The sequence below is a fragment of the Halichoerus grypus genome, chromosome 1 (assembly GCF_964656455.1).
Source record: "Halichoerus grypus chromosome 1, mHalGry1.hap1.1, whole genome shotgun sequence".
NCBI classification, from domain to species: Eukaryota; Metazoa; Chordata; class Mammalia; order Carnivora; family Phocidae; genus Halichoerus; species Halichoerus grypus.
In genome coordinates this window covers 81239263-81249841 of record NC_135712.1, presented here as the reverse complement: position 1 = coordinate 81249841, position 10579 = coordinate 81239263, and the positions used below count along the sequence as shown (strand labels likewise).

The 10579-nt window shown below is 52.5% G+C and overlaps 1 protein-coding gene across 1 annotated transcript; it reads left to right on the top strand.

Annotated features, from left to right (window-relative positions):
- The first annotated feature begins 552 nt into the window (after positions 1-552).
- Positions 553-9562, top strand: AP2M1 (adaptor related protein complex 2 subunit mu 1). Its single transcript, XM_036122486.2, has 11 exons — positions 553-696; positions 2740-2856; positions 4722-4987; positions 5743-5825; positions 6432-6567; positions 6661-6802; positions 7091-7210; positions 7317-7452; positions 7555-7652; positions 8169-8280; positions 8952-9562. The coding sequence occupies exons 2-11, from the start codon at positions 2783-2785 to the stop codon at positions 9084-9086; spliced, it is 1302 nt and encodes a 433-aa protein (XP_035978379.1). The 5' UTR covers positions 553-696; positions 2740-2782; the 3' UTR covers positions 9087-9562.
- Positions 9563-10579: the final 1017 nt, after the last annotated feature.

Genomic DNA, 10579 nt, shown 5'->3' with positions numbered 1-10579 from the left:
CTTTGGCTAGTTTCTTACAAGTATTTGCCTCCTTGCTCCCTGCCCTTTTACTTGGGTCTTGAACCCTGGGAAAAGGCTCATGTCTGAAACAAATATTTGATAAAAACTCTTGGGAGAATCAGAGGTGGTGTTAGAAAGCAGGAATTTCAGTACAAACACTTCTGCCAAGTCGTGTGTGTGTAAAGTGAGCACAGCCAGTCCTCGGACTCCGGAGACAGAAAAGGCCTACAGCAATCTCAGGCTTGACAGATGGGCTTCAACAAATGGCATTAATTCTCTGAGGCTCTCCTAAACACTGAAATAGGAACAGGATGGATTGCAGACTACAATTCCCAGAATGCTCAGTGGGGAAAGTGAAGTGAGTGGAGTGGCGTATGATGGGATGTGTATTTCGTGAAAGGGTGGATAAGGCCACGCCTATCCCTCCCCCAAGGCACGCCTTCCCAGCCGAAGGCATTCGGGTAGTTGTAGTTTTCCTAAACCTAGAAAGCTTAAAATTGTAAGCGAGAAGGTCGAGGGGCCTGACGGGATATGTAGTCGGCGCGATCGCTGGACGCGCACGCGCAACTGTGTTCGGGGCGGGGCCGCGGCACTGCAGTGAAAGCCGAGGCAGCGGACAAGCGAGCAGGGGGTGGGCGGACATCTTGGGATCTGGAGAGTGGCCGGGCGGGCCGAGCAGGGGGTCGCGGACACCAGGTAAGCTCGGGATCTGGCCAGGGGTGAGGGAGGACGCCTACCACGCTGCCCAGCTTTGCCCTTCCCTGCACTGCGCTACGCGGAAAGCTGCCCACACCCGGGACTGGCCTCAGCCTTCAGATCTGGAGGGAGCTGACGGCGGGGCGGGGGCGCCCGGGGCGCGGTTGCAGGACGGGCCAGGAGCGGCGCCCTCCACCTGACCCGTCCAGCGCCTCCCGTGAGAGGGAGACTTACTGGAATCCTCCCAGAGCGGGGACGCCGCGCGGCGCCCCCCTACCCGGGATCGTGACAACCCCCCCCCCCCGCTCCTTGGCGCCTCCTCTCAGCGCAAGGACAATTCCCCCATCTCCTAGGACAGTGACACCCCCTTGTGCCGCCTCCTTGGACTGTGACAAGCCTCCCACCCTGCGGTACCCCCTCCTCCCAGTTGAGTGACACCCCGCGGCTCTTCTTCCTCAGGCCTGTGACAGCCCCCGCACCCCCGTGGAGCCATATTTTTCCCGCGATGTCTTCCTCCCCAGGGCGAAAAGCCCACCACCCGCTCATGCCTCTACGCTTGAACCTCAAAGCAAGTTACGCAGCCCCAGCTTTCCCTTATTCACCACTGTCAGTCTCTCCCTACTGTTTTTTCCTCTTCAAAGCCTTACCTTTGCCACACTGGAAACTCCTTCCTCCAGATGTTCCCCCCAGCCCTGTTGCTGCTGCAGGCTCACCTGAAGTAGACCGCCTGGCTGTTTCTACCAGTCTTTCCCCTTAACTCAGTATTCCCTTCCTGCCCTGGGCCGCACCTTTGCTCATTGGTGCTCTGAGGTCCCTACCACTTGATACCTGTGAACTTGCTTCTTTGCTCAGGGCTCTATCTCCATTTTGCATTTCTTCTCCCAGCCTCTTTGGGACTGAAGGGTGAAATGTGTTCACCACCACCTTGAGAGACCTCTCACTGAGTTTGGGAGACCCTGATGGCCACAGTAATAGGCTCTATTTTCCAGTTTAGAAAAGTCTGCTAAACTCCCTCTGCCCTGTGAAATTAATACCAGAGCTAATTCAGGAAATCTAGAACTAAATTAACCCTTTTTCTCCTTGCAAACAGTCTAAATTAATTTGACCCAAATAATTTGGATAATTCACATATTCCGCCCCTTGCTTGTAGGTACTCAGGCCAGAAATGAGTTATGTCATGGGTCTGGAATCATAGAATTTCAGCTGGATTGATCTCTTCATTTTATGAACTGTACCCTCACCCCCCACCCCCCACCCCCTTATTTTTATTGCCTTTGGGAGCTGAGAGGGATCCTCCCTTTTTGAAAGGGAGGTGGTTAAAAATAACTCATAAGCAGCTTGGGTCATTGAAGTGTAGTCTGCCAGGGCTGGGGCCTTTCTACTCTGCTCTTTTGCCTGCTTATCTGACTGCCTGGGATTGGTTGGAGCCACACTCCTGGGTTGGTGTCAGGGCCTAAGGCCTCCCTTCTCTCCTCCCCACGCCCTGCACACCCTTTCCTGGAATGTTTAGACTTCTGTGAATTAGAGAGCAGCAGGTTCAGGCCCTGCAGTCTTCTCAGAAGGGTAGTGGAGCCTGAGAGACTGGGTGCTCCTAAAGCTGTGCCTGGGGGCCCCAGACCTGAACAAAGTGGAGTAATTCCTACCGCCATTCCTGCAGCCGCAGGCAGGCCTTCACAGTGACTCACCGGCTACAGTCTGAGTGAGAGTCTGCACAGGAAGGGGCCAAAAAGGATCCGTGCTGAGCTCAGCACTGTGAAGAGGGGGAGGGGGCTACTCTCTGGGCTCAGCCCCAGAAAAGGGAGGGTCAAAATGGCCTTAGAATCCTGGGCCCAAGTCCCTCTCCATTTCTTTCTCCTTTCCAGTGTGGGATAAACAGGAACTGGAGCCTGGCTAAGGGGAGGGGCATGCCTGGGGAGGGCTTCAGGGTCACTTACTGGAGGGTTGAGTCAGGAAAAAAAGCCCAGCCAGTGACCTGCACAGCCCCACAGAGGATGTTGGCAGAGGTTCTCAGGCCTTCCCTTACCCTGCCTCCGCCTGTCCTAGGTCTGTTCTCAGAGCGATGGGCCTTGGAGACTGAGCTGCCGCCATGATTGGAGGCTTATTCATCTATAATCACAAGGGGGAGGTGCTCATCTCCCGGGTCTACCGAGATGACATCGGGTGAGTCCCCTGGCTGAGCCAGCTGTGCCCCCACCCTTCATCCCTCCTCCCCAGCATGTAGGACCAGGTCCGTTCCTACCAGAGACTTGACTTGGGCCACCCCCATCCCTTGCTGCATCCTAGAAGCTCAGCTAATACAGCCTGGTTCCCATTAGGTCTGTGCTATTGGCCTGGCAATAGGCGGGACCTGTGGAATGGTATGGCCCCCACAGTCTTAGGAACTCTTGCCCTTCCTGCCGTCTGCTTCCCTTAGTGACAGACCTACTTGCTGGAAATGAGTGCTTTTGCCCTGGCAGATTAATTCCTCCTCCTCTGAGGAGGGAGATCTTTCTCCAGGGGCTGAAGTTAGTGGCCAGGCTAGTGGTACTAGTCTGTCTAAGTCTTGCTCTCAGAAGCCCTTCTCATGGTGAGAGCCTTCACTGGATTCTCTTGAAAGCCTCTCCAGGCTGCCAAATCCTCTCCCACTCCCTTTCTCAGGAGGAGGCAGGCTGCTGACTCAGCTGTTTTCAGTTCCTTGGGGCCACTCCTAGAAGAGAGGTTGTGAGCAAGCCTGAGGCACTCTCCGGGTCACTGAGGGAAGGGCAGGGAGCCATGTGGCCCTTTCTGGCCTATCAGAGTAGACCTGGAAGAGCTCCTTGTTCTGGGTCCCTCAGACCTTAACAAGGAGGCACAGCCTGCCTTCTCATTCTGCCCCACCCTGCATGCCGCTGTTCTTTCCTGAGTGAGGAGACACATCCTAGCCTCAGCAGCTCTAATGAGATTAGGCTCCTCTGGTTCATGCTGCCCTGTTTTTCTTCCTTTAAGAGCTTAGGATAGATAGTTATAGAATGGGCCTGCTGCAGTGCCCTAGCTCCTTGGCTCCCAGCTCCCTGGCTAGTGGGCTGGCCTGGCCTTTGTGGCTGTTTGTCCATTGGCTGGTGGTGGGCATGCACTAGAGTTGTGGGAGTGCCTGGCTTGCCTGAACCTGGCTGGCTACACCCATCCGCACTCCCTCCTGCCCTGGATGGACCTGCTTAAGCCAGGGCACATACTGTCTTGCGTGCCTTGCTGTGCTTTCCCACCCCTTGCCTGTTGCTCGTCAGCTTCCACCTCATGGTGTCTGCTGCCCACCCCAGTGTGTTGTGTGTCTAATCCTCTCTCTCGTTGCTGTCACTCTCCTCTTCTTGCTGGCGTCATTTCTCTCATCCCATCTCATTGGCTGCCGTAGCAATAGGTAAGCAGCCTATCAAGCTGCCGCCCAGGCACAGGTGGGTGGGGGGCCCTGCCCCCCATCATTGTTTTCTTCATCTGTTTTCATTCCCTGAACTCGTCCTGGAATTGGATCCTGGACAGGAATGAATGGCCCAGCTCCATGGCCCCTTGGTGCATCTTCCTCAGTAGATTAGAGCCTTCTCCAAAGTCACGGTGGCTTTGTCTCAGTTCCAGAAGAGCCACGCCTCCCCACTGGTAGGATCACAAGTGGGAGAACTGAAGAAGAAGTAGGGTATCTTTCTCATTTGGGCCTGGAGCTTAATGAGAAGTTAGAGAGGTGGCAGCTGGGAAATTGGGGCCAGGCCTGGGAGTCGGGAACATACCTCCTTAAGCCTGATGGACTTTACTTTATTAACACCACACCTGTCCTCCTGTCATTCCCACCTGACTTCCCTGTCTCTGGTGGCCTTCAGACACCTGCTCAGCTCCGGCCCTACTCCCATGCCTCTGCTGGGAGCCACAAGGGAACTGCCCCAGTGGTTTAGGCATTGGCTTCAGAGTACATGTCAGACTTAAGCAGTGAAAGGGGGAAAGGTTGTTAGCAGCTGTGGTTGATCCCCATGGAGTGAGGTTTGACGGGGTGCTGAGCAGCCCCTATGTCCCTTTTCCCTCAGGAGGAATGCAGTGGATGCCTTTCGGGTCAATGTTATCCACGCCCGGCAGCAGGTTCGCAGCCCCGTCACCAACATCGCTCGCACCAGTTTCTTCCATGTTAAGCGGTCCAACATCTGGTTGGCAGCTGTCACCAAGCAGAATGTCAATGCTGCCATGGTCTTCGAATTCCTCTATAAGATGTGTGACGTAATGGCTGCCTACTTTGGCAAGATCAGCGAGGAGAACATCAAGAACAATTTTGTGCTCATATATGAGCTGCTGGATGGTGAGGCTGGCAGGGCAGTGGGCCCAGGGTGGGGATGGACCTGATGGGGCCTAGCCTGCAGGTAGGGGCACATGTGAGGTTCCCTCCAGTGTCCTGTGAACTTTCTTTCCTGACTGTCTGGTCTTTTGAACCCTGAAAAGGCCAGTCTAAATTCAGCCCTAAAGGCTGCTCTGAAGTAGAACACAGAAATAGGCTAGCGAGTGGAGGTATGGGGAGATGGGGCGGAGGACCAAAAGATCTTTCAGGGGGCTAGGAACCTAACTGTGGGGCTTGGTAGCTGGGCCTCCTGCAGTTAAGCACATTTCCCTCTTACCTTTGTGGTTTGGGCCTTAGTTCACTGACTGTCCTTCCAGCTTTCTATCTCAACAGCTGCCTCAGAGCCTGAAGGAGGGTGAGATATTACCGACTGCTGGGGTTGCATTATCTCTGTTCCTCTGTAGGGTATGATTTAAGGGAACAGAGTCTTTCTCCCTTCCCAGTGTCTGTTTTCTAAGGACTCAGTGCTTCTTGATCTCTTACCCACTATCCATGAGATTCTTCTGATTTTCTCTGTGAAAAAAATCTGACGTTTTAATTATGTTTTCTTATGAAGCACAAATCCCAGAGTAAATGCTACAGAGCTAGAGGACATTGCTGCAGATGATCCCATACTCTTCTAGGGCTGTGCTGGCCAGATAGGTCCAGACCAGGGGAGGGATTGGACTGAAGGAGCCTTCAGTTTTTTCCAGGGGCTGATGGTTCCCTTCCTTTTGCAGAGATCCTGGACTTTGGCTATCCACAGAATTCAGAGACAGGAGCACTGAAAACCTTCATCACTCAGCAGGGTATCAAGAGCCAGGTACTCAGTGGGACAGCCACAGCAAGGGTGGGGCCCATCCTCATTGAGCCCCCCGGAGCCTTGTCCCAGCTGACTCAAGAGCCCGCCTTTGACAGGAAGTGCTGGCCTGAGCCCTCTACCATGATTGCGGGCCTATTTTGCTGTATGTGGCCCTCCACCCTAGGAGCAGCTGACTCAGCATCTCTGTTACTGGGAATACAGTTCAAGCAGTTTCCTTCTGCACTGGGGGAAGGAAGGGTGTGGACTGCCCTGGAGGCCTGGTGTTCCTCAGGAGGAGAGAGCATGGGCCCTCCTCTAGGATCCAGGCCTTATAGCTGCCTTCTTCTTTTCTGCCTGCTGCTTCCCGTCTGTGCTCCCCTCCTGCTTCCTGTGGGCATCACATTGGCCCTTTGGCCTCCAGCATCAGGTAAGCTGTTCCCTCAGCTTCCACCTTCACAGCTTTGCTCCAGTTTTCTTCGGGCCCTGCCGCATGGAGCTCATGGGGAGGATGAATTACAGGGTGGGGACTAAAAGGGAGGGGGAATGAGTGGAGTGGGGATAGAGACAGGATCATTGAAGGTGGAGAGGAATGAGGCCATTAGTATTTTTCTCTGTCCCCCCATGTAGACAAAAGAAGAGCAATCCCAGATCACCAGCCAGGTGACCGGGCAGATTGGCTGGCGGCGGGAGGGCATCAAGTATCGCCGGAATGAGCTCTTCTTGGATGTGCTGGAGAGTGTGAACCTCCTCATGTCCCCCCAGGGTGAGAGCCCTCTCGTGATGAAGCTAGAGAGGCAGGATCAGGGCAGGATTCTCGTCCTAACTCCAATGTTCCCATGTATCTGTCTATCACCAGGGCAGGTGCTGAGCGCCCATGTGTCAGGCCGGGTGGTGATGAAGAGCTACCTGAGTGGCATGCCTGAGTGCAAGTTTGGGATGAATGACAAGATTGTCATTGAGAAGCAAAGCAAAGGCACAGCTGATGAAACAAGCAAGAGGTGCCTGAGCAGGGTTGCTGGTGGGAGAGGGTGGACCTTGGAGGGCTGAGCAGGGCTTGGGCTATCACAGGTTCCTTCAAGATACCATTTCTGCAGTAATGCAGACTTCCTCTTCCCGAGGGTGTGCTTGCCTGGTTGCCAGCTTTCTCCATTCTGGTAGCTTTCCATAGTCTGTAGCACAGGCCTTACCCAGGATGTGGCAGCCTTTGGGGGTGGGACAGCGTCCCAGCCAACTCTCTCCTGCCACACTCCTGTACCAACGAGGAGACCTTCTGCCCCTGCTCGCAGTGGGAAGCAATCAATTGCCATCGATGACTGCACCTTCCACCAGTGTGTGCGACTCAGCAAGTTTGACTCTGAACGCAGCATCAGCTTCATCCCACCAGATGGAGAGTTTGAGCTAATGAGGTGCCATTGGGGTGTGAGGAGGCAGGGGGTGCTGCTGGCCAAGAGAGATGGGGGAGAGGGAGGAGGACAGGCTCTCCTATGCCAACCTTGCTCCCCACCCCTAAAGGTATCGTACCACCAAGGACATCATCCTTCCTTTCCGGGTGATCCCACTAGTGCGAGAAGTGGGACGCACCAAGCTGGAGGTTAAGGTTGTCATCAAGTCCAATTTCAAGCCCTCATTACTGGCTCAGAAGATTGAGGTGAGAACAGGGAACTTGGGGAGGAGGAAGCACTGTCTCCAGGTATAAAGGCAGCTGATGTCAGGGCTTCACAGAGCGCCCTGACAGTTGTATCGCTTCTAGGTGAGGATCCCAACCCCACTGAATACAAGCGGGGTACAGGTGATCTGCATGAAGGGGAAGGCCAAGTACAAGGCCAGCGAGAACGCCATTGTGTGGAAGTGAGTCTCCTTCACGAGGCCACCGCAGGGCTCAAAATGCTTTGGTGTACCCTCTTTTTAAGTTTTACCTTCATTGTCTTGAGAGATAGAGAGTGTGTGTGTTGTGGGTGGGGGGAGGGTACCTGTCTTTTTCTCCAGGAACCTCTGCTTGTGCTCTCACTCCTGTACCTCTGTGTGAGTGTGCACATGCCTGCACTTGGGTGCATGCATGCATTTATTTATCAAAATGTTTCCATGTTTTCCCTGTTTGCCCTTGTAATATTTCTGTGAAATAGAAAGCAGGGGATAGCATGCCTGTGTATCTAAGCTGAAACTGCAGCCAACAGTGCTAAAGGAATAGCATACCCAAAGTTCCCTAGCAAGTGGTTCTCAGGTTCTTCCCCATACTTTTTGTCCTAGCACCTCCCACAAGCTCTTCAGTTCCCTTCCCCCGACCCCTCCAAAAAGGCACCCTCCACCTTGAAACTCCTCCAGGCTATCAGGGGCACTTCCTGCTTATTGCCCCTCTCTTCCCAGGATCAAGCGCATGGCAGGCATGAAGGAATCGCAAATCAGCGCAGAGATTGAACTTCTGCCCACCAATGACAAGAAGAAATGGGCTCGACCCCCCATTTCCATGAACTTTGAGGTATGGCAAAGGAGGGGCCTAGAGCCATGGCAGGGTGTGCTAAGAAAGATCTTAGGATTGTTCAGGTCAATTTCTGTACCTTGCTACCTGCATATGAGACTTAGAGAGGGGAAATGACTTTTAATTCATGGACCCATTCCTTCCCCCTTCAGGCCTCTTACTAGAAATTGCTATTCACACTGACAAATATCTTTGACTTCTAAAGCTGTCATAAAACAATTTTTTGGAAAAATTTAGATTGCTTGAATGCCAAGTAAGACACAAAGTTTATTTACAGACAGGAGAATGGGCTGACTTTGCTTTGTGCATGTTAGACATATAATTTTCTCCACCTTATTTTTTAAGCCCATAATATTGAGCAGGATAAGTGTGTTCTACAGTGGGTCTTTGGTTGTTGCCTCCTGCTGATTAAAGGAATTGATTCAGGTTATCACAGGCAAGGCCTGACTTCAAACCCAAGTGATTATATTAGTTACTCTTGGATATGCTCTCTTCTTTAGTAACCTCTTAAGAAGACTCTTCTTAAGCTTCCCCCAGCTTCTTTCAGGACCCCAAGCATTCAAACACCTGTAGTAGAGAGAGATGAAGTAGGTCAGGGCTACAGAACTTCCCAGAGGAGAGCAGCTGTGAGAGGAAGACCACATTCCTAACTGGAGCTGTCCTTTGCCCAGGTGCCATTCGCACCCTCTGGCCTCAAGGTGCGCTACTTGAAGGTGTTTGAACCGAAGCTGAACTACAGCGACCACGATGTCATCAAATGGGTGCGCTACATTGGCCGCAGCGGCATTTATGAGACCCGCTGCTAGCTGCCTAGTAGCAGCTAGCCTGTCTCCCCACCCGCCCTTTTCCACAGGTCTGGGTGCCCTGGGCCACCACACTTCAGTGTCTCCTCCCTCCTGCTTTGCTGCCTTCCCTTTGCACCAGCCCCTGAGTCTAGGTCTGGACCAACCACATTGCGAGCGGGACTGGTGGAGCAGTCCCCGGGCTCCCTGGGCAGGGTGGTTTCTGGGGCTCCTACTTCACCATCCATGTGTCTGCCCTGGCCCAATGCCAGGCTCTGTGTTCTGTGACCAAAGCCAGGTGGGCTCCCTCTCCTCCCCTCCCCTGTGGCCACATCTCTCTGGAGTGGGAGGGTTGGCTGCCCCTCACCTCGGAGCTCCCCCAAAGGCCAGTAACGGATCCCCAGCCCTCAATCCCTACTCTGCTTTGGGATAGTGTGAGCTTCATTTTGTACACGTGTGACTTTGTCCAGTTATAAACCCAATAAACTCTGTAGAGCGGAGTTGCTAAGTGTTAATGCGGGAGCTCGATAGGGAGGGGGACTGTTGGAATTGCTCTTCCCAAATCTCACGCTGCCTGCTATGAGTAGAATTTTACATTCTGAACTCTCTTAAGACTCTTATCTTGTGTCGATTGTTAGGCCCTTCATGGTTATCCAAGCCCTTATCCTGACTGGTGTTACCCCAGGTCTCCTGTCTCCCCAAAACACAACCTCAAGGGCAAGCAGCTCCACCTGGTCCCAGTCCCCTGAGGGTAGAGATTCTTTCCCTAATTCACTTTCAGCTTTAGGCAGGTATTCTGTAATTAGCAGAGATTAAGCAAATTTTACATTTGGATTTTCCCACCATCCTGAGAAACTGACATCTCAATTCTGTCCTCTTCCCAATTACCCAGGCTTCCCAAACATTGGTGAGTGGGTGATAAAAGGGATTCTCTTTTCTGTAACTTCCTCTCTCCAAAGAATCTTGTGATGAGCTTGTCCTTGAGGGGAGTATTCCATACCCTGCTGGTGTATTGGAGCAGATAAAAGCAAATTTGCCCTCACCATCTTTCCCTTGTTTGGCTTCAGCCGTTTTAAACCTAGAAAATCTATTAGAGAAAATTTCAAATATAAACAGAAGTATCGAGATATAATGAACCTTCGTGTCCTATCATTCAACTTTAACAATTATCAGCTTATAGCCAGTTCCTTAGTATCTCATGATTTGTGTTCACACGTAATCCAAGAGTCCTGTGGAATTTTTTACAACTTGTGTCTGGATCTAAACAAGGTCCACTGTGGTCAATGAATGCTATTTATTTATCTATTTATTTATTTATTTGAGAGGGGCCAGGGGAGGGGGAAAGGGGCAGAAGGAGAGGGAGAGAATCGTAATCAGGCTCCTCACCCAGCATAGAGCGCAATGCAGGACTCAATCTCATGACCCTGAGATCACCACCTGAGATGAAATCAAGAGTCCAGTACTTAACCAACTGAGCCACCCAGGTGCCCCTCACTTTTTAAATCCTATAAACCATA